The 24,799-nt window shown below is 44.2% G+C and overlaps 1 protein-coding gene across 2 annotated transcripts in view; it reads left to right on the top strand.

Annotated features, from left to right (window-relative positions):
- Positions 1 to 10,112, top strand: part of EVA1C (eva-1 homolog C) — an 81,878-nt gene extending 71,766 nt beyond the window's left edge. For both annotated transcript variants that reach the window (XM_044284400.1, XM_044284399.1), the window contains exons 7-8: positions 6,977 to 7,066; positions 9,428 to 10,112. In XM_044284400.1, the coding sequence (XP_044140335.1) occupies positions 6,977 to 7,066; positions 9,428 to 9,816 (479 nt within the window). In that variant the 3' untranslated portion in view covers positions 9,817 to 10,112. The remainder of the gene's footprint in view (positions 1 to 6,976; positions 7,067 to 9,427) is intronic.
- Positions 10,113 to 24,799: the final 14,687 nt, after the last annotated feature.

Here is a 24,799-nt window from a genome sequence, read left to right as displayed (position 1 = left end):
ACTATAAGGAAAAAAATAGAACATGTAAAAAACAAATAAAAGCGGCCAAACTAGAGACCGAGAGATTAATTGCCAAAGAGAGTAAAACTAACCCTAAAATGTTCTTCAATTATATAAATGTTAAAAAGTATAAATCTGAAGGTGTCGGCCCGTTAAAGAGTAATGAGGGGGAAGTCGCAGAGAGCGATGAGGAGAAAGCAAAGCTGTTAGATATTTTTTTCTCCAATGTATTCACTGAGGAAAATAAACTGTCAGATGACATGCAGAATGTAAAAATAAATTCCCCATTAAAAGTGTCCTGTCTGACCCAGGAAGAAGTACATCAGCGACTTAAAAAGATTAAAATAGACAAATCGCCAGGACCGGATGGCATACACCCCCGTATCCTAAGGGAATTAAGTAATGTCATAGACAGACCCTTATTTCTGATATTTGCAGACTCTATACTGACAGGGAATGACCCACAGGATTGGCGCATGGCATATGTGGTGCCAATATTCAAAAGGGGTCCAAAAACAGAGCCTGGAAACTATAGGCCGGTAAGTTTAACATCTGTTGTGGGTAAACAGTTTAAAGGTTTTCTGAGAGATGCTATGTTAGAGCATCTTAACGGAAATAAGCAAATAACGCCATATCAGCATGGCTTCATGAGGGATCGGTCATGTCAGACTAATTTAATCAGTTTCTATGAGGAGGTAAGTTCTAGACTTGACAGCGGAGAATCAATGGATGTCGTATATCTGGACTTCTCCAAAGCATTTGACACTGTACCACATAAAAGGTTAGTATATAAAATGAGAATGCTCGGACTGGGAGAAAATGTCTGTATGTGGGTAAGTAACTGGCTGAGTGATAGAAAACAGAGGGTGGTTATTAACGGTACACACTCAGATTGGGTCACTGTCACTAGTGGGGTACCTCAGGGGTCAGTACTGGGCCCTATTCTCTTCAATATATTTATTAATGATCTTGTAGAAGGCTTGCACAGTAAAGTATCCATTTTTGCAGATGACGCTAAACTGTGTAAAGTAATTAACACTGAAGAGGACAATATACAGCTACAGAGGGATCTGGATAGATTGGAGGCTTGGGCAGATAAGTGGCAGATGAGGTTTAACACTGACAAATGTAAAGTTATGCACATGGGAAGGAATAATGCAAGTCACCAGTACATACTAAATGGTAAAACACTCGGTAACACTGACATGGAAAAGGATCTAGGAATTTTAATCAACAGCAAACTAAGCAGCAAAAACCAGTGTCAGGCAGCTGCTGCCAAGGCCAATAAGATTAATGTGTTGCATCAAAATGGGCATAGATGCCCATGATGAGAACATAGTCCTACCACTTTACAAATAGCTAGTCAGACCACACATGGAGTACTGTGTACAGTTCTGGGCTCCTGTGAACAAGGCAGACATAGCAGAGCTGGAGAGGGTCCAGAGGAGGGCAACTAAAGTAATAACTGGAATGGGGCAACTACAGTACCCTGAAAGATTATCAAAATTAGGGTTATTCACTTTAGAAAAAAGACGACTGAGGGGAGATCTAATTACTATGTATAAATATATCAGGGGTCAGTACAGAGATCTCTCCCATCATCTATTTATCCCCAGGACTGTGACTGTGACGAGGGGACATCCTCTGCGTCTGGAGGAAAGAAGGTTTGTACACAAACATAGAAGAGTATTCTTTACGGTAAGAGCAGTGAGACTATGGAGCTCTCTGCCTGAGGAGGTGGTGATGGTGAGAACAATAAAGGAATTCAAGAGGGGCCTGGATGTATTTCTGGAGTGTAATAATATTACAGGCTATAGCTACTAGAGAGGGGTCGTTGATCCAGGGAGTTAGTCTGATTGCCTGATTGGAGTCGGGAAGGAATTTTCTATTCCCCTAAAGTGGGAAAAATTGGCTTCTACCTCACAGTTGTTTTTTGCCTTCCTCTGGATCAACTTGCAGGATAACAGGCCGAACTGGATGGACAAATGTCTTTTTTCGGCCTTATGTAATATGTTACTATGTATAGCGCCACTTAATTTCTTATTTCTTTGTCCTGCTCACTGAGAAGGCCGCACATGCTCAGTTTCATCTTTCAACTGCCTCCTGAGCTGTGATAGGGAGAGCACGGACACGCCCCCTGAGCTGCAGCAGAAAAGACACTCCCTTTGAGCTGTCAGCTTGATATAAATCTAGCAGAGCAATGAATGGATAGATCTCTGGATCCATGTGAGGTACAGGGCTGGTTCCAACTTTGTTAGAAAGGTATCGTCATGGACTATATGAGGTCTGATTTTCATTTTTTATATTATTCATTGGATAACCCCTTTAATCACCCATAATGACAATGTAATGACAATGTGAAAACAATGTGAAAAATTATAGACATTTTTTCTAATGATTTAAAAAGGAAAAAGTAAAATTTCACATGGACATAAGTATTCAGACCCTTTGCTTTGAGATCTTTCTACACCTTGATTAGAGTCCACCTGATTTGACATGATTTGGAAGGTCAGTCTCCTGTCTATATAAGGTCTCACAGCTGAGGGTATATCTAGGCAAAAACCAAGCCATGAGGAGGAAAGAACTGCCTGTAGGGCTCAGAAACAGGATTATGTGGAGGCACATGTATCTGGATAAGGGTATAAAAAATCTCTGCTGCACTGAAAGTTTCCGAGAGCACAGTAACCTCCATAATTCCTAAATGGAAGATATTTGGAACAACCAGGACTCTTCCTAGTGTTGGCCACCCCTCCAAACTAAGTAATAAGGGGACAAGGGTCTTGATTAGAGAAGTGACTGAGAACCCAATGGTCACTCTGGCTGAGTTGCAAAGATCCTGCAGATGGGAGAAACTTCCAGAAGGTCCACCACTCCACCAATCTGGGTCTTTATGGCGGAAAGAAGCCTATCCTAAGTAAAATACACCTGAAAGTTTGCAAAAAAAAAAAAACTTTTTGGCCTCAATTCTAAGGAACATGCCTGGAAGAAACCAGGCACTGCTCTTCCCCTGCCCAAAACCATCCCTACAGTGAAGCAGGGTGATGGCAGGATCATGCTGTGGGGGTATTTTTCAGCCGCTGGGATGGGGAGACTCGCCAGAGTTGTGGGAAAATGAAAGGAGCAAAGTACAGAGATATTCTTCATGAGAACCTGATCCAGAGTGCTCTGGACCTCAGACTGGGCCACAGGTTTACCTTCCAACAAGACAATGGCCCTAAGCACACAGCCTAGACAACACAGGAGCGGATTAGGGACAATTCTGTGAATGTCCTTGAGTTGCCCAGCCAGAGCCCTGACTTGAACCCAATTGAACATCCCTAGAGAGACCTGAAAATGGCTGTCCACTGATGATCACCAACCAACCTGGCAGAGCTTGAGGGGATCTGCAGAGAAGAATGGCAGAAAATTAGAATTGTTGCCGCGGCATAACAAAATGTGAAAAAAGTCAAAGGGTCTGAAAACTTTCCGATTATATTGTATGATGGCCAAACCTGCCAATTATGCTGGGATCGGCCGACAAACTAATACTCTATGTTTGGGGGCCTCCTGATGGCAGATATCAGGGGAGAGAAAAGTCAGGCATGTTGGATTTCAACATTCCTGATCCATTTGGTGACTCTCGGACGGACATGCAGGATTTTTTTGTCTGGCCAAAAGTCAGCATTTATGTCAGAAAGCGTCCGGATCCCCATCGGATACTTTTATAGTCAATGGGGGTCCGGTGGTTCGCAGCATTATCTGGAACAGCCTGCCATATTTCTAAATGCGGATTTGAAAGGAGCCCTATTTATATAAAGGGGTTCTCTCACTTCAACAAATGAAATTTATTATGTAGAGGAAGTTAATACAAGGCACTTACTGATGTATTGTGATTATCCATATTGCTTCCTTTGCTGGCTTGATTTATTTTTCCATCGCATTATACACTGCTCATTTTCATGGTTACGACCACCCTGCAATCCAGCAGCAGTGGTCATGCTTGCACAATATAGGAAAAAGCAACGGTGTCTCTGGTGGCTGGGACCATGGGACAGCATATAGGCTAGTGCTTTATCTTATAGTGTGCAACCATGGCCACCGCTGTTGGATTGCAGGGTGGTCGTAATCATGGAAATGAGCAGTGTACCCTATGAACAGTGTCAGCCAGAGAGTACCCTATGAACAGTGTCAGCCAGAGAGTACCCTATGAACAGTGTCAGCCAGAGAGTACCCTATGAACAGTGTCAGCCAGAGAGTACCCTATGAACAGTGTCAGCCAGAGAGTGCCCTATAAAGTGTCAGCCAGAGAGTACCCTATAAATAGTATCAGCCAGAGAGTACCCTATAAATAGTGTCAGCCAAAGAGTACCCCATAAACCCCTTTCTTTGCACTAGATCAGAATAACATCTGAGGTCTAGCACGTCCACCCTCATCAGAGGTTTTGGGGTGTAAGATTACATTTGTTATCTGTATATTATAGCCTATTTATCAGGTACAATCTTTGCTTTTTGAGTGGGCAGCCTGCTCCTACCTGTAGCACACACCAGACGGTTTACAGCTATCTCTGTTTTACCATGTTATGACCAATAGATTGTCCATTATTTCTGCTTGATGTCTCACTGTTTGAGGGATAACTTGAAGCTCCTGGGTCCCCAATCAGAATCATTACAGCCTAGGGACCCAACTATGATTTGTCAGTTATACTACTGGTCTCCACCAAGAGAGCTAGAAAGTGCCTCTAAAGTCTTCTCACAATGCCAGGAAGTAGCATTTAAGCAGCTAAGGTTGGCCCATCCGGTAGGAAGGTATTGAGTTATCACCCCATGTGCCCTACTGTAGTGAGGGGATAAAATAGTTCTCAAGACAGTTTCTTTGCACTAGACGAGAATACCACCCAAGGTCTTGCACATCCACCCTTACTAGTGGTTTTGGGATGTAGGTTATTTATATTTTTATGCTATGTATCAGCACAAGGGTAAATTCTTGTGTCTTTGGGCAGTTTGCTTCAGCCTGTAGCAGAGATCAGATGGTTTATAGCTACTGCATCTCTGGTTTTTATCGGGTACCTCCGTCGATAGATGCTCCTAGTGCTTTCCGAGGACTCCAAGCACTCCACTTGACACCGTACGCACTGCAGACCCCACGAACGCCGAAGCTTGGTTGAGGTCTCACCGTCTCCTACCCACCCTGGACCTACGACAAGGCTCCAGGCTCCAGTGGGTGAACCTCTCCTAAATCCCGAGAGCAGGAACAGCTCTCACAAGAGCTAGTAGTTATGCCAGGGGAGTATAGCAAATCTTCAGCGTATAGCAATCCCCCAGTTTTGATCAGTTATCCAAACACAAGTCTCAACATGATGAAGGATAAAACAGGAACTCTTTATTGAGGGCTACTCGCCCGTATTTATGCAGGTCCCCATCTGGTGGCCACGCCCCTAGGGGACCAGAAGGGAGACTGTGACACAGGACGATATGCAGCATGCATCATGGTTTCCTCCTCTCTGCCTTGGAGACACCCGAGGAGCAATCCACTTATCTCTTAGGACAAAGGGAAATCGCTAATACACATGTGGAGACAACAGGACAGAAATCACCATTTAAACACACAATGGGACAATGGCACAATGGGACAATAGAAACACACCCAGCATATTCCTCCCCTCTGTCTAGGAGACAATTGAGTCAATCTCTGTATCTACCAAACTATCTCCTAAGCTGAAAAGTTACACCTCTCATAAATTGCCACAACTTTGTGATCCTACATTGTACATACACATAACCCACATCAACCCAACCAGTATAACTTGGGGACAAACCCATCCAAAATTCACTCGAATAGGTTGAGGGGTTTAAAAGTTAGCAAAAGTATCTCAAAGGGCCGTAATCCTGGGGCAGGAGGCTGGCAAACAGCCCCCTCCAAAACACTGTGGCGAGTTGGTTTAGTCACAACCTTTAATAGAGAAGACCATGCTGTGACCAATAGATTTGTCCATCATTTCTGCTTGGTATCTCAACTTTTGAGGGATAAATTGAAGCTCCAGAATATTCACTGGGCCCCAAAAAAGACATGTCAGTTATACTACTGGTCTCATGATATTACACAGAGGGACGTTATTTTGGCCCCTATAGTCTCCAAGGGAATTGCTGGGTCTCCAACGCAAGAGCTGTGCTGGGAGCAGTGTTGACAAGGGTCTTGCAATTTCCCCATGAACATACATACTGTGATCAGCAGAGCATTCATGTGTACTGGTAGGGGGAGAGGGGGTAAACAGCAATCAAACACCAGGAGAACAAACGAAAGGTTAATTCGAAGTCCAACATGACTGATCCATGCGTCTCCTTTCAATAGATAGTCAATGGATCTTACATATATCAGTGCATGTACCAACAGCTTCAAGGAATTGTCTAGCTTAGAAAAACTGTTTTAAAAATATCTCATTAGACTATTTTGAGTTCACATAGGGGTGTCCTACATTTTAGACAAAAGACAGCATCAATGAGCATTGCTTTGTGTAATGCCTTGTTCCTCCTGTGGTGGCGCTGCAGCAAATGCTACCAGGTTCTGCAGTAGATCACAGGTGATCGCTGAATGGCTGCAAATTTAGGCTTCTCTAGGAAAAATAATGCTGAAATAATACAGTAATTCTGATCATTGTACACATATTCACCATACCAAAGCAGAACATATACGTCCTTGACAGTCTGTGTGAAATGTAGTGTACGAACCCTATACTGGCTAGTGGTGAATTGCATGTACGGCATGGTTAGCTTGCATGGCCCGTCTCTAGAGCTTACTGCCTCTCCCCTATTTACCTACTACTTGATACTAAAGTATGATCAGAATGTGCTTTTCATCACACTGACACGCCTCATTTCATGGATTATGTATAATTTGGGTATAAACCATTCTAGTCATCTACAATGGCTGAGGAGGACACGTCAGCTCCTAGAATCTACTGTACTTCATGTGATTCTTTTACATTTTCTTTTACCGCAGATATCAAACCTGACCTCTCAGAATCGCGGCTTCCCAGCAAGGACGGACTCTTCTTCAGTGACCTTCTTGCAGCGTATTCCTATGTAAGAGGTAAGGGTATTTCAAAGCAAATTACTATAGTAGTGTGCTGACTTGTAGGCCTGGTAGATTGAGAAGGGTTGTCTCACTGCAGCAGATCCTTTCCTTTCTAACAGGGTTCCTCAACTCCGGTCTTCGGACAGGGGTGCACCACCAATGAGGCCAGGTGAGGCGATCGCCTCAGGCAGCACCAGGTAGGGGGAAGCAGAAGGGCAATGGGCAATGAGCGCTTTCATTGTAGCAAAGGGGTTAGGTTAAGAAATTGGCATGGGGGGGGGGGCGTCGTTTCAGTTTTTGCTTCAGGCAGTAGAAAGGCTAGGTGCATATCCCCCCACCTACCGGTCAGGATTTGAGAATATCCCACAGAATGAATACCTGTGGTCCTGATGCACGGACACTAATTATATCACCTGCTCAATACTAAGAAAATCCTGAAAACATGACTGGTAGGTGAGTCCCGAGGATCGGAGTTGAGAAACCCTGAATTAGAGCATCTGGATGTCATGGAGAGAGTTTGAGGTGATGTGTCAGAGTGGCTCTTGCTCTGGTGGACCTGGTACATCCATGCATAAATTTAAACGGTTGCCATGTGATGCTACATTTTCTTTGCAGGGAAGGTGTCTGGCAAGACATAGCTTGTGAAAGGGATTTTCCATAATTTTACTATTGATACATCACAGATTATACATAGATTATACAAGCCTCATCTCTTGTGGAATGCAGTACCCCGAATTAGCACATCTCACACCCTTTGCCAGTTGCTGGACACAATAGCAGCCTCCCTTAACAAAAGGCTATTTAACATCACATCTCCCATACAATGACAGCAACCTATGACAAGTCATCAACGTATTAGCATGTAGAGTAAACCTGTTCAACGTGTAAAATAACCCTTTTCATGTATTGTATATAGCAGATACCAGTATTGTTTAACAAAGTTTCAGTTGTGTCTTGCCAAATATGTTCCCATCCCCAAAAAGCCCTATAAGTATGTGCTGTGAAGTAAAGACTCAGTCTGGGCTGTTGTATCTCCTGATCAGAGCAAATCGGATATTCGTTGAACAGGGAAATATTCACAGGTTGGGGGTCTGATGCCTCATCATAAACCGGCTTGAAGGAAAACCGCTAACAGCTGATCGCCAGGAGATATGTAAAGATTCCTGCAGTAAATCTGAACACAGCTGCCAGACACAATCCAGGGTCCACCTGAGATTCTTGTAACTCTGCTCCCTTCTATAGCTGTCTTTTAAGGCCCTTTGCATTGCAGTCAACAAATGAACAAGCACTTGGGTTATTGTATCTTTCAGGTGGCACCAAAAACCATCATTAGTTGGCAGCACATTGGCTTATGCAAACAGGGATCGGTATGGGGACAAATGATCGCACTAACGATTGTTCATCCCCATACATTCCCAATCAAAGTGGCAATGATTAGGAATGAACGCTCCTATCAATGTTTGTTCCCAAACATTGCCTGGCCTGTTGGCCCGTGCAAAAAGGTCTTCAGACTATTATTGATCTTATCTTTGCCCATCCTGATAATTATTTTAATTCTGGATGAGAAGACCGCGTACTACCCATTGCCTGGTTGTCTTCCTCTGCCAGCATCTCCCTCTCCTTCTTGAGGGACATGTTCCTGAATAGTCATCTCATCTGGCCCTGTCGATTAGGAAGAGGGAGGGGCTTGAAGAGGAAGTAGGAGGTGCACAGAGTGGCTTGGACCCGCCCTCAGTGCAATTTACTGCTAATTTGCACTTTTTTCCAGAATGAAGCAACAGATCTCTAAGTGAAAGGTATCATTACTTTCAGCTGAGCTAGTCCTACAAGGCACTGTGCCTGGTGTAACGGTGAATTTTCTGGTGACAGACTCCTTTTAAAGCAATGCAATAAATTTAGAATTTTACCATGTCGTTAACCCCTTCATATGGCAGATACATACAGGAATATATCCTGGCAGTTTGGCATAGTCAAATGTTAGTCCTTAGACAATGTATAACGTAGAATAAAGTCATTATAGGGTATTTCTTATGGCTAGCACTAGACCTGGACAACTGGTGAGGATTTGAGAGACACATTTTTCAATCTATCATTGGAAATCAAGCATGACTCTTACGTCATGAACATACCTTATATTGCAGCACCCAGAATATCAGAGGGTCCTTCAGTAGACCCGTTCCATAGGTCCAGCAGGAGACAACCCTATTTAGAGGTGACTTTTGAGCAGCTCGGATCCTTTATGTGGCCCCATGCATTCCTAATAAGACGTGACATCCCATAATCCCATAGCACCATAAAGACCATCTCTAATGAGTGTATATTTCTATATACTCTACTTACTGTATATTCTGTATCCTTCTCATTGTACGTCTCTAGATCATCCAGAAAGGGCGTCCTTATTCTTTGTGTGCAGTCTTTGCATCGGATTGATCGTCACGCTTTTCGCATTAGTGATCCATATCTCTTGGAGGAAGGACTGTCGTAAGTACCAGAAAGTGAACGGACAAATTGTGCAAGGGATAGACTGTGAAGAGACGGATGGAGACAGCAGTGAGGAGGAGGAAGGAGAGGACGAAGCTTCAACCAAGTCTCACTTTTCCCAAGAGTTCCGTGAGTTATGCAAAACGTCCCGTCCCGTCCATTGCACAGAAGACGCTGCAGACCTCGCGGAACGCATAGAACGTCGAGAACAAATCATTCACGAAATCTGGTTGAACAGTGGACTAGACATCCCCCCTAGTCGATTTACAGTCCCGTTTTTTTAATGAGTTTATGTATGAGTTCTAGGGGCAGATCCCAGGAGCTGTGGGCCTATGCTCTGCCGCTCTTTACCCGATAATACTCTTCTGTGAAGGGAAATGTATTTTATTAAGAAGGAAAGGGCAGAATTCTACTTTTTAACTATGGAGACGTGTGACATAAGAGCTTGTTTTTATTTTTCTACGGATTAATATTTATCAGTGTAAACTTATTCAGAGATATAAGGAGGAGAGAGAATTATATTCTGTATGGATGAAACCTTTTACTTCTAATTAAAGCTGTAGCATCACCTAAAGGGCAATTTTGCTCTACTGATCATGCCGCTGTAAAAGTGCCTTTGTCAGGTCTCCACACTGAGGGCAGTAGATGATAAAAGAGCTCAGCTTGGGGATATATCGTTTTCTAGGATTTCATTCAGTATTTTAAGGTAAAATGCTAGTTATCTGCTGCCAGGACTCATAAAGCTTGTGAGTCCTTTTTTCATCACCCACAGACAGTGACAGCTTTCTTGTCTGACTTTGTATACAGGAAGAACTGTCAGTCATTGTATGTGGATAGGGCAATGAGTCTAACAGGCTTTATCTATGATTAGTCGGGGAAGCAGGACTCACAGGCTTTATCTATGATTAGTCGGAGAAGCAGGACTCACAGGCTTTATCTATGATTAGTCGGGGAAGCAGGACTCACAGGCTTTATCTATGATTAGTCGGGGAAGCAGGACTCACAGGCTTTATCTATGATTAGTCGGGGAAGCAGGACTCACAGGCTTTATCTATGATTAGTCGGGGAAGCAGGACTCACAGGCTTTATCTATGATTAGTCGGGGAAGCAGAGCATAGGTTTTCTTTATGAGTGAGCAAGAGAAGCAGGACTTACAGTCTTTCTGTATGAGTGGGCAGGAAGCAGAACTAACGGGCTTTCTATCAAGGGACAGGGAAATCAGGACTCACAGGCTTTCTGTATCAGTGGGTGGGGAACCAGAACTTACAGGTTTTTGCTATGTGGGTGAGGGGAAGTAGGACCCATAGGCTTTCCATATGAGTGGGTGCTAAAAGCAGAACTCACAGGTTTTCTCTTAAGAGGGTTAGGGGAAGTAGGACTTACAGGCTTTCTTTATGAGTGGGTAGAGGGAAGCAGGTTTCACAGGCTTTATCCATGATTGGGTTGGGGAAGCAGGACTCACAGGTTTTCTCTGAGTGGGAGGTAACAGGAGTCAAATTTTTCTTCTGCATGGGTGGAGAAGCAGGATTCACAAGCTTTCACTAGGATTACCTGGGGGAAGAAGGATTCACAGGCTTTATCTATGAGTGGGCAGGTGAAGCAGGATGCACAGGCTTTCTCTATGAGTGGGAAGTGGAAGCAGGACTCAGAGGCTTTCTCTATGAGTGGGAGGGGGAAGCAGGACTCAGAGGCTTTCTCTATGAGTGGGCGGGGGAAGCAGGACTCAGAGGCTTTCTCTATGAGTGGGCGGGGGAAGCAAGACTCAGAGGCTTTCTCTATGAGTGGGAGGGGGAAGCAGGACTCAGAGGCTTTCTCTATGAGTGGGAGGGGGAAGCAGGACTCAGAGGCTTTCTCTATGAGTGGGCGGGGGAAGCAGGACTCAGAGGCTTTCTCTATCAGTGGGCGGGGGAAGCAGGACTCAGAGGCTTTCTCTATGAGTGGGAGGGGGAAGCAGGACTCAGAGGCTTTCTCTATCAGTGGGCGGGGGAAGCAGGACTCAGAAGCTTTCTCTATGAGTGGGCGGGGGAAGCAGGACTCAGAGGCTTTCTCTATGAGTGGGAAGTGGAAGCAGGACTCAGAGGCTTTCTCTATGAGTGGGATATGGAAGCAGGACTAACAGGCTTTATCTATGAGTGGGCAGGTGATGCAAGATTCACAGGCATTCTTTATGAGCGGGAGGTAACAAGGAGTCAAAGGCTTTATCTGTGAGAGGGTGGAGAAGCAAGACTCACAGACTTTCTCTATAAGTGGGTAGGGGGAAAGCAGGACTCACAGTCACAGGCTTTCTTTATGAGTCTTGGCAGCATTTAAACTGTATTTATTTTATTTTTTTATGAACTTGCCACTGGAAGGAAATTGGCCATTTGCTCTACACTTTGTGGGACATTCTTGTAAAAAAAAAATTGAACTATTGTTATGTTTTAGCTCTGTTGGGAATATGGTGATGTTACCAAAAGTTGAACATATTAAAGGAAACCATGTAGTGTGCCCTTGGCAGTTAGGGCAGAATGGTGAAAACTTTCAAACTGGTTAAAAAAGACATTAATAAGAATTGAATGAGTAGAGCTTATGACAAAGTGAGCCCAGGGTAGTGAATGATAAATTTGCCTCACCTCCATAGGCATGTTTAACACCTTCCTCTACTCCACATCATGCCTACTATACATATTCACCAAGATTTAATTCCAAAAAGTTCAACACGGTTTTAATAAATTTGGCGCTTCTTTGCCACACCCATTTTTTTTTTCAACACTGCCAAATGTTAGGTATAAAATTTGTCTAAAACAGATTGATTTTACACAATTTGTGACTGGATTCTGGCACATTTTGATTAACCGATCTCTTCCATTCTTCCATTGTGATGGAAAAATGGATCTCAGGCAAATTTGAAGTGAATACAATAAGAAAACTATTGAGGAATTTTCTACTTCCCAGAAACAGCACCACTTTTGCCCATGGGCTGTATCTGGTATTGCAGCCCAAGGAGAAGATTAGCACAGTTTTATGGAAAAGACACAAAGGCATGAATATATTGAGCTTTTCATGCCAGTTTTATGGCGTAATTTTTTTTTTAAGTTTTGGCACACACCATTTTTCCAAAAAAGTGTGCAAGTTGTTTTTTTTTATTTGTCATCACTCTCATTACTTTTAATAGGTGGGTGGGAAGTTGAGAATGGTTAGCCAGGTGAGTAGGTGAAAATCAAATTGAACAAATACGATTTTTTTCATAAACCTGCAAAAATTGGCGCAACCTCACTCTAGTAAGGGTGCGACCTACAAACTGGAGGAACAAAAGTAGAAATATGTAAATATACATAAATTTATTAAACATGCAATGCTTGATACATTTGTTGCAAATGACAGAAATGCAGACTCAAGAAGACTGACCTCAACAAATTCTCCTCGTGATAAATCTCCCCCAAAATCTACTTCCAGTGATGGATAACCCCTTTACCTTTTCAGTGTAGTTTGGTACTGGGGTGAAAAAGAAATTAAAATGGTCACTTTGTCACTATTTACTTGAATGAGGCTGAGCTGCAATACCAGACATAGCCTACGGACAAGGGTGGCGCTGTTTCTGCTGGGGAGGGGGGGAGTCAGTGGTCTCATAAACCACTATTGCAACCACATCAGTGTCCATAGGTTGAAACCATATATATTTATTTTACAGTATTATTTTGTAAGCTAAGATATAGTAGAAATCATACATGACTACTATATACCATGTACTGTATAATATATGCATGGAATACATATACCACATGTGTAATATTGTCCGCATCCGTTGCTCCGTTCTGTGACCCCACAAAAAAATATAACATGTCCTATTCTTGTCCGTTTTGCGGGTCGCCAATGGGCCGCCTGTTCCGTTCTGCAAATTGCGGAAGGCAAACGGGCGGCTTCTGTGTTTTTCGGATTCACAATTTGCGGATCGCAAAAAACAGAATGGTCGTGTGCATGAGGCCTAAGTGGAAACGTGAGATCTTTATCAAATCTGCCCTAAAAACTGCTGTTAGACAGTGCGGATGTGCTGCAGAAACGCACATAAATCTGCAAGGAAATTTGTGCGGATCATATGTGCGTTCGCCCGCACCTGTGTGCAGATGGCCTATATGCTATGAGATTTATAGGCGCCATCTAATGGTGGGGCTGAGATTACAGATTATTTGGTTTGGCATTTGTTGTGTGTTTTTTAATATGAGAATTAAAGAGAAATAAGTTGTATCCCAAAGAGAATGTATATGATCTAAGGCAGGGATGCTCCATCTGCGGCCCTCCAGCTGTTGCAAAACTACAACTCCCAACATGCCCTAATAGCTGTAGCTATCCAGGCATGCTGGGAGTTGTAGTTTTGCACCAGCTGGAGGGCCACAGGTTGGGCATCCCTGATCTAAAGGGATGCTACACCCATGTAATTAGGCACATTGCTTTTGCATTTACAGAAATGTTCTGCTAAATTCTTTTAAAGTGATCGTCCAGTTCAAGAAAACAAAAACCCTGATTACCTGGGGTCCCCCCTCTTTATCTTTTTAGCTGCAGATCCATTAATTCCCAGGCTCCTCTGCTGCCATCTAAGATGGCCTCTTCTTCTCACCGTGCATTCGGTAGATGAAGACACTTCCTGCTGCTCTTGGATTGGCCAGGATTGAACAGGGCTGGACATACAAGGAAGAGCCTTGGACCCCTGACGCACCGTGTGTACCAGATAGTCTTGGTGAGACCATCCTGGGTGGCAGAGGAGGAGCCGGAGAATTAGCAGGTTGAAAAGGAGGGCACCGGGTAGGTGTTCCGCTCACTCCCCAGTCGTAGGGTTGCTTTAAGAGGGATTTCCGATCCCTCAAGAAAAAAAATTGAAACCACCAGAAAACTGCTTTAAAAAAACCTGTCACCTATTGAAAGTCCCTCTGTTTCAGCGCCCATTACGGCTCCCCCCCTCCGCTGCTTCCGATTTCCCGCAGACTAGAAGGGACGACGTCCATGTTCACGTGACAACTTCAGGCGTTTACTGGCCTCAGCAGTCACATGGTCCTGAGCGACACCTGACCACTGAGCTTCTTTTAGGGTACTTTCACACTGGCGTTATTCTTTTCCGGTATTGAATTCCGTCCTAGGGGCTCAATACCGGAAAAAATGCATTCTGAATGGAGAGCAATCCGATCAGTATGCATCAGGATGTCTTTAGTCACTCTTACGGTATTTGGCCGGGGAAAATACCGCAGCATGTTGTGGTATTTTCTCCGTCCGGAATGCCAGATCCGGAATTATTTTCCATTGAAATGCATCAATGCCGGATCCGGCACCTAGTGTTCCGGCACGCGCAGACCTTTAAAATTGCAAAAAAATATAAATACCGGATCCGTTTTTCTGGATGACACCGGAGAGACGTATCCAGTTTTTCAATGCATTTGTTAGATGGATCCGGATTTCCGGATACGGCAGGCAGTTCCGGCCCTAAGGGTACGTTCGCATCTGTCACATGCCTGATCCAGCACAAATTTGTGCATGCAACGATTTATGTCCAGCCAAAATTTTGCATTTATGCCGGAAAGTGGCCCGATACATGAACGTACCCTTTGATAGGTTTCAAATGATCAGCTATTTGAGATTACCTGGCAGATATACACAATTCCCCAAGAGGTTCTCTCTGTTCAATCTTCGGCCTCTGCTTATTAAATCCAGTGTTTTTAATAGATTTTCTGGATTGTCAGATACTGGATTAAAGGAATTTGATTTATTTTTACCTGTTATCCTGCCACTCGGTCCACATGTACATTGTATTGTCAGATTGTCCAGCTTTTCACTTCTAATTCTTTTTTTATGTAGATTTTTTATATATTTTTTATATTATTTATTTTACTTTATTTGCCTTTTTTTTTTCATTGCTGATATTAGGAAATAGCATAAAAAATGGTCGTGCAGAATCTCTCGGACCTCTAAGTGCTTCAGTAATCTCATCCTTTCCTAGGAAACTGTGTTGCGATATTTTTGACACAATGCGATTAACCTCAAACAATTAAAACATTGTTAATCTTGAAATTTACAAAGCAACAATCCAGGAAAGCACAGAGTGGCTTCCTAGCTCTATTCTGCTTCCGTCACTGAATGGCCTTAAAGGGAGTCTTTCCCCTAATCTGAGCGTTTTAGACCGCTCAGATCAGGTTATAGACTCTTTAACCCTCATTACGATCATACCTTTCTCTTATGTGTCCCTCGCCCAGATAATGAAAATAATACTTTTTAAACTTATGCAAATTACCTTCTGAAGGTGCCCAGGGGCGGCGTTACTGGGCGATGTGCCCAGAAAAACACACCTCCAGCCGGCGGACGTCACGAGCGGCACCAGACGTCAGCGGGCTGGGAACTGGCCCGCACCTGCGCACTGCTCTGCCCATTATGGGCAGATGAACAGCTTTTCATATTGCGCATGCGCCGGCCAACTAAAGACAGCCGGCCGGCGCATGCGCAATATGAAAGGATGTTCCTCTGCCCATAATGGGCAGAGCAGTGCGCAGGTGCGGGCCAGTTCCCAGCCCGCCGTCCTCTGGTGCCGCTCGTGACGTCCGCCGGCTGGAGGTGTGTTTTTCTGGGCACATCGCCCAGTAACGCCGCCCCTGGGCACCTTCAGAAGGTAATTTGCATAAGTTTAAAAAGTATTATTTTCATTATCTGGGCGAGGGACACATAAGAGAAAGGTATGATCGTAATGAGGGTTAAAGAGTCTATAACCTGATCTGAGCGGTCTAAAACGCTCAGATTAGGTGAAAGACTCCCTTTAAGGCTATTGCCAAGAGTCCACTCCATTCCTTCCCGCGGTGGGCTCACGTTTACACACTGCCCGCGACGTGCATGCTGCTGCACAGGGCACAGTCCGCCGCCTCTCCTGTGCCTTCAAACTGCATCTGTGATTTTCCAGAATCTGGCTCACTGTATGAAACTATAGCTGCTGATAGACATGATCTGTCCAAACCTCTGCACGTACACAGAGGTTTTTGGCTTCATACAAGAACAGGTCTTGTATGGTCACTAGGGATGAGCGAATCGACTTCGGATGAAACATCTAAGCTACTTTCACACCTGCGTTTAGGTGCGGATCCGTCTGGTATCTGCACAGACGGATCCGCACCTATAATGCAAATGCTTAGATCCGTTCAGAACAGATCCGTTTGCATTACCATGAACAAAAACCATGATAATGCAAACGGATCCGTTTTGACTTACATTGAAAGTCAATGGGGGACGGATCTGTTTGAAAATTGCACCATATTGTGTCAATTTCAAACGGATCCGTCCCCATTGACTTAGATTGTAAGTCTGGACGGATCCGTTTGCCTCCGCAAGGCCAAACGGTGCCAGACTGATGCATTCTGAGCGGATCCGCATCCACTCAGAATGCATTGGGGCTGTACGGATCCGTTCGGGGCCGCTTGTGAGAGCCTTCAAACGGAACTCACAAGCAGAGCCCCGAACGCAAGTGTGAAAGTAGTTGATTCGCATAAAACTTTGTTCCAATACTGTTACAATAATGTATTGGCCCTGATGAGCGGAAGTTATTGCTTCGCGAGACTTCGCACAATAACTTCATAAATTAATTTGTACTGTAAAAAACAATTTCTCGAACTCGGGTTCGGTTCCAAGGTACCATTTGGAACCGAATCTGAGTTTAGGAAATGTTTTTTTACAGTACAAATTAATTTATGAAGTTATTGTGCGAAGTCTCGCAAGACTTTGCGAAGCAATAACTTTGTCTCATCGGAGCCAATACATTCTAAGGCCTCTTTCACACAACCGTTTCTTTTTTCCATTTACGGGCTGTTTTTTGCATTCCGTATACGGTACAATTCATTTCAATGGTTCCGCCAAAAAAATGGAATGTACTCCATATGCATTCCGTTTCCGTATTTCCGTTTATCTGTTCTGTTGAAACATAGAACATGTCCTATTATTGCCCGCAAATCACGTTCCGTGGCTCCATTAAAGTTAGAGGGTCCGCAAAAAAAAAAACTGAACACATACGGAAATGCATCCGTATGTCTACTGTATATGCCATACGGAAAAACGGAAGCCATATGGTCGTGTGAAAGAGGCCTAATACTGTACGGAGATCCTGCTCCATACAGTATTGAAACTAAGTTTTATGCAGTTCAACTTTGGATGTTTCATCTGAAGTTGATTCGCTCATCCCTAATGGTCACCATTGGGTTCTTTAAGTTTGTATTATAAAGACATACATTAATCATTTTTTGGTTTAATTGGCAGCAAGGGCAGCTCAGTGAAGAGATTTTGAAGCCGCACCTGAAGGGTAGTGTCCCTTTAAGGCGTGTGACGTTGTGCATTGCTGGACACTGCTGCACTGCTTCTTCTTCCGGTGTTCCTGTCAGCCTGCGGTAGGCTGATTTTGGTTTGTGAAGTGGACCCACCAAGACTACTAACTAAATAATGCCGAATTACAGAGCAGATCGAGGCACTGTGTAACGTTAATATATATCAGAGTATATAATATAATGTGCTGAACTGAAATAAATGAAGTATTCAGATAGGAGTCCCACTCAGTGTGTTACTTCTTCCATCCGGCGGCCGATAATTGGAGTTTCCAAGTGTGTAACATGAGAAAACTGAATCTACGACCTGACAATGATTGTCAGTGGAGGTGAAGTGCTGGATTTACATGTAGCAATCACCTCCACTGTATGGGGACGAGTGAAGGCTACTGCAATCCTTCGTCCTCATAGAGATTCATTGGGGGTCATTTACTAAGACATCATGTTTTTGGTACCTTTTACACCGGCTTTGCTGTCGGAAGATGCGCCTAATATATGATGGGACGTGCGCCTCATCATAAACTAGGCACATCTTTGGCAGTCTTTGTACCTCCTGACTAGTGTTGGGCGAACATCATTTTCACTCGAGCAACACGATGCTCAGCACATTGCGGTGTTCGGCAGACGTGCATGAGCCTTAACACCATGGTTTTTTAGAATCATGGACTTTAGGCTACATGCACACAACCGTATGTGTTTTGCGGTCCGCAAATTGCGGATGCACAAAAAAACGGATGACGTTCCGTATGGCATCCGTTTATGCCTATTCTTGTCCGCAAACTAGAAGAAAATAGGACATGCACAATTTTTTTTTGCGGAGCAACGGAACGGACATACTGATGCGGACAGCACACGGTGTGCTGTCCGCGTTTTTTGCGGACCCATCGAAATGAATGGGTCCGCATCCTATCCGCAAAAAAAACGGATCGGAAACAAAATACTGTCGGGTGCATGAAGCCTTAGCCAGACATATCTTGAAGCTCCTGGATTCCAATGTACAATCCATAAAAGGGGGCGTTCAGCTACCATGTTGGTGGTTTTCTTATGTGGCCAAGGGGCTTTTGGGATCCCTCAAGCACCAGTGCCCAGGTGAAGCTTCTATTTCTGCACCCCCTATAACTTTACCCCCGACTTTAGCTCAAGCGTCCCTGACAAATGTTCTTCAGTAATAAAAGACGCCTTCCCCAAGGCTGACAGATGATGAACGTACCGTCCAGTGCTACGGATGCGATGGCGCAGAAGCTTCTTACACAAACCTGTAACATAAACACAGGAGAATGAAGGTTGTCAGTGGTCTGGGAACGAAATTCCTCAGTAATGAGGTAGGATCACTCATCCTTACATCGCGCCCCTTGTAGTGATTTCATTATATGGAACGGGACATGTCAAAATATAACATACCTGTCTGCTACTGAGAATATCACCCGAGGATTTTAAATAAACACGGGTGCTGGCATGTTTAGCGTGTCTTCTGTGTGTACTGCGAATGTAGAGGAATTCACTGATGGACTATGAGGGCATCACTGCCCATCTGTCAATCATAGGCTCAATAATATAAGTCAGATATGGAGGGTGGTAAATACCTACTAGAGATGAGCGAATTCCATGTTTCGAAATTCGTTCGCACTTCATTTGGTGGTAAAAGGTAAATTGCGTTATGGATTCCGTTACCAGGGACCATAACGCAATTCTAAGACGGAATGCATAACGGAATGCCTTTAGAGGCATTCCGTTATTCATTCCGTCATAATAGAAGTCTATGGGCTGCAAAATGGATCCGTCTGTTTCCGTTATGCAGGAGACACATATCAACGACCACATAATACTGCCATACAGTGCTCAACGGACACTGCTATACAGTAGCCAAATAATGCTGCATTAAAGTGCCCAAATCATACACATCCCGCAGCTGCTCATTGTAGACACCAAGGGGTGGAGGGTACAGGGAAATTGAAATTGTCCCAAAGTTACAAACCAGCCCTAAAGACATGGGGACACATAAGACGGAAATCATTGGCGCATCATATAAGGTACCAAGGATAAACCCTGCCTTAAAGAGGTTATCCCATGATTAAAGTGAAAATCGGACATCATATAGGACATGACGATCTCTTTCTCACAAAGCTAGAACCAGCCCTGCACCTCACATGGATCCGGAGATCTCCCCATTCATTGCTCCAATCATTCCGCTAGATTTATTCCAGGCTGGCAACTTGGGGGGCATGTCCTTTCTGCTGTAGTTCTATCCCAGGAGCTGCCACAGCTTCTAACAGAACATATGGCTGGTAGCAGTTAAGGATTCAAACTGAGCACGAACGACCACCTCAGTCAGGTGGACAGAGAAATATGAAAAAGAACAAACAGCAGGTGGCGCTATACAGATAAATTTTATTGAATTACTCAGTAGCTATAATACATTTTCAATGACATGCAATTATAAAGGTATTCAGATCCAGGTGCTGGTTTGAAAAATGTAGAATATTTTTCATAGCATAACCCCCTTAAAGGGATTGTGTCACTTCAACAGATGGCATTTATCATGTAGAGAAAGTTATTACAAGGCACTTACTAATGTATTGTGATTTTCCATATTGCCTCCTTTGCTGGTTGGATTCATTTTTCCATCACATTATACACTGCTTTTTTCCATGGTTGCGACCACCCTGCAGTCCAGCAGCGGAGGTCGTGCTTGCACACTATAGAAAAAAGAAATCAGCCTATATGAGCTCCCATGGTCCTGGCCACCAGAGAGGGCAGCAATTTTTTCCTATAGTATGCAAGCATGACCACCGCTGATGGATGACAGGGTGATCGTAACCATGGAAACAAGAAGTGTATAATGTGATGGAAAAATGAATCCAGCCAGCAAAGGAAGCAACATGGACAATCACAATACATTAGTAAGTGCCTTGTATTCACTTTTCTACATGATAAATGCCGCTTGCTGAAGTTACACAACCCCGTTAAGTGTATGACTTACTAGGGCAAATGGACAAAGCCATTAAAAGGGTTTCTGTCAGCAGAAAGATGGTTATAAACCTGGCTGACATTAGCGATGTACTAATGTCAGCTGTACATAACTATATTAGCGCCATCTCACTGCGTGCCGCCGTTATTGAGAAAAAATTACTTGTATAATATGCAAATTAGCCTCTAGGTGCAGGGGGGGGGGGGGGGTGTTGCTCCTGCTCCTAGAGCAGACATGTCCAAACTGCGGCCCTCCAGCTGTTGCAAAACTACAACTCCCAGCATGCCTGGATAGCTTACAGCTATTAGGGCATGCTGGGAGTTGTAGTTTTGCAACAGCTGGAGGGCCGCAGTTTGGACATGCCTGTCCTAGAGGCTCCGTTCTCCCGCCTCTGGCCACGCCCTGCTACACTAGATTGACAGGGCCAGGCAGCGTTGGTCTCCTCTTGCCGGCCCTGTCTGCCGTGGAAATCTTGCGCCTGCGGCGTCCCGTTAAGTATTCGGCGCAGGTGCAATGAGTGAAGCTCGCCGACTGACGGCTTTACTCACTGCGCCTGCGCCGAATATGGTTCCGTATTTACGTTTTTCCGTTCCGTTTAAAGATAAAACATGTCCTATTATTGCCCGCAAATCACGGTCCATGACTCAATTCAAGTCAATGGGTCCGCACGGAAATGCATCCGTTTCCGTTCTGTTTTTTGCGGAACCATCTATTGAAAATGTTATGCCCAGCCCAATTTTATCGATGTAATTACTGTATACTGTATATGCCATACGGAAAAACGGAACGGAAAAAGGAACAGAAACACAACGGAAACAAAAAACGGAACAACGGATCCGTGAAAACCGGACCGCAAAACACTGAAAAAGCCATACGGTCGTGTGCAGGAGGCCTAATACCCATTTTTCTGCTGACAGAAACCCTTTAATGTTAGATTTATCTCATCATCACCATCATGTATGAGGCTATACTGGGTAACGTTAGTCAGAGATACATCTATACAGGAGATATGATGATTTTGTCATGTGGCGGTACACACAGACAGAGACGTGTACATATATGAGATACATACAGACATAATGGGGGAGATTTATCAAGACTGGTGCAGAGGTAAACCGGCTTAGTGGCCCATAACAACCAATCAGATTCCACCTTTCATTTTTCAGAGCCCCTTATTAAAGGCTCAATCTGGTTGCTATGGGCAACTAAACCAGTTTTCCACTTCACCAGTTTTGATAAATCTCCCTAAATCATATCAGTGTCCGCCACATTGCTATGTTTGGTGGGACATTTCTCAAATCCAACAAATAGGTGATAAATGTGAGATCAGTGGGTGCCTAACCTCGTGCTACTGTGCAGAGGATGGGAGTGGTAGTGGCCTTGATGAAGTGCTCTTTCACGGTGTACTCTCTCAGGCCGTTTTGCCCTTGGGATCGGTGCAGTGGAAATGTAGTGCTGAAGAAGCAGGCCAAGATTCAGCCTCTAAAAGTCTCTTTTACTAAGCAGCGTAGAACTTCAAATACATCAATAGCAGCAGATTTTGAGTGCAAACTTCTGGCAACACGAACGAATTTTCTTTCCGCTTCCGTTTCAGTTTTTTTGCGGACCGTATGCGGAACTATTCACTTCAATGGGTCCGCAAAAACAACGTGTGCATTCCGTTTCCGTATTTCCATTCCGCAACAAAGTAGTGCATGTCCTATTATTGTCCGCAAATCACAGTCCAAGGCCCCATTCAAGTCAATGGGTCTGCAAAAAATACGGAACGCACATGGAACACATCCATATGTCATCCGTATTTCATCCGTATTTTGCGGATCTATACTGTAGAAATGCTATACCCAGCCCATATTGCTCATGTGTTTTGTAATTAATAAGTTACTGTTTCCATTTCCGATCCGCAAAAAACGGATCGCATACGGAAACCATACGGATATGTTTTGTGGAATAACGGAAGAGGACTTAAATCAGAAAAAAAAAACTTCAGATACGGAACAACGGATCCATAAAAAAAACAGATCGCAAAACAACAACAGTCGTGTGGATGAGCCCTAAGGATGAGGGAAATACCACAGGTTGGATGGCTGCAGTTTATCACTAGTATAATAATGGCCCTGCAGTGTTCTAGGTGATGGGTGTCTTAGCCGTAGTCCCTCACCTTACAGCAGTGTCTCTAATGCTAGTTGTAGCTGTTCACTCTGCGGTTTCTCTTTGGACAATCCTTCTAAGGAGCTTAGTCATGTGCTTCCTCTCCACACTCAGGTTTGACAGGACCTCCTAGCAGGAAGCAGGACCAGCCGACACTTACCAAGAGGGGAGGAACAGAGTGGTTAGCCCTGTTCCTTGTCAACCTTTTGCCCTCCATTCCTGGCTTAGAACAAATGGTCAGAAACATATAAAATACATCACAATATAAAACACAACACAATTTACAATTCTCTTGCCCCCGGGTCTGGTTTACTACAACCGCACCACAACACTCCTCACCAAGATGGCTGTAGTGAGGAAGGGCAGGTGTTGCACATACTAGGGATCCTAGCGATTAGGGAAATGGTGGTGTATGCCCTCTTAGTCTTTACGCTGGGTTCACACCTGAGCGTTTTACAGCGCGTTCCTACGCGCTGTAAAACGCACAACAGGCAAGAACCAATGATTCCCTATGGGAATGGTTCTCACCTGGGCGTTTTACAGCGCGTACGATCGCGCTGTAAAACGCCCGACGCTCAAACAAGTGCTTGAGCTTTTTTTGGGGCGTTTGTCGCGCGTTCCCGCACATAGATATTCGGGAACGCGCGACAATGTGTGCACCCCTGTCTCTGTATGCGCGATTGTAAACGCCCGTACAATCGCGCATACAGAGCGCTCGTTTCAGAACGCTCAGGTCTGAACCCAGCGTTAGTGTTTGGCGTCAGGGAGTACAGGGGTGCAGTTACACTCCTGGGGTGACCAACAAAAACTAATTTTGAGCAGTCACTTGAGAAGTGTATGAGGAACATATGGCTGCTCAGCTCAGTCTTATCTTGGACCTCAATGAGTACCTTTTTTTATAAGACAACAATATACCATTGGAAGTGTGGAGAACATGTTTAGGCTCCTTGATTTCACCCCTGAGGGAGTAAGAACAGCCCCGGTGACATTATGCCATCATATACGTTGATGGGACATGAGGCAATGATGCACATTTCCCGTTGCATTGACCCTCAGGCCATAACATATCTCTCCTATTAGCAATGGCATGTAAAAATATTTACCAGAGACCTCGTAGAGAGGGATTAGCAATTTGACAAGCCGGTCACTATACTAATGGACATTACACTAATGGAGAGAGTGCTGGCCACCCACCGCATAAGGAATTCGCCATTGCCATATACACAAGTGGAGCCACATTCCTGGGAAAAATCCAGCGGGCGAGCACTGAGGGATCCATGTGAGCTGTCAGTGCTCCGAAAATCTCCACTGGAAGCTCACATAATCTGGTTTGAGGAATGTTCATGCTCTGCTGACAGTCGCATGGACCCAGCCAAAGAGAACATTCAGCCAGGAGACTTATCTAAGGTGAAAGCGCATTTTTCCTGGCTTCAAGTGAAAGCTTCTACAATGAAACCTAAAAAGGAGCCGAACAAAGGAAGGAAAAATGTAATTTCCCTTGGTGACTCAGTTTCAGGTTCATACATTAACTGTCTATGTGCCATACGAGGCCAGTTGGTTGTCTTAAGGGACCTCGAGGATCTGAGCTGAAACTCCATGTTTGACCATAGATTGTACTGGAGAACCACGGAAATCATGGTAGCATGAAGACCCCTTATGAGATCTCATACACAGAGATCTATGCTATGGCATCTATAGGCTACTATAGGCCCATAATGTGCATCTGATTTGAGACACTGGTTATTATGAAGGATTTTTTTTCTAGGGATAAATATGGTGCCTCATCATGGAGATATCGGGGGTGCGTGAAGTGCATATAGTAAAAAGTATTCT

The sequence above is a fragment of the Bufo gargarizans genome, chromosome 3 (assembly GCF_014858855.1).
Source record: "Bufo gargarizans isolate SCDJY-AF-19 chromosome 3, ASM1485885v1, whole genome shotgun sequence".
Lineage (NCBI taxonomy): Eukaryota > Metazoa > Chordata > Amphibia > Anura > Bufonidae > Bufo > Bufo gargarizans.
This window is presented reverse-complemented; position numbering and strand designations above follow the sequence as displayed.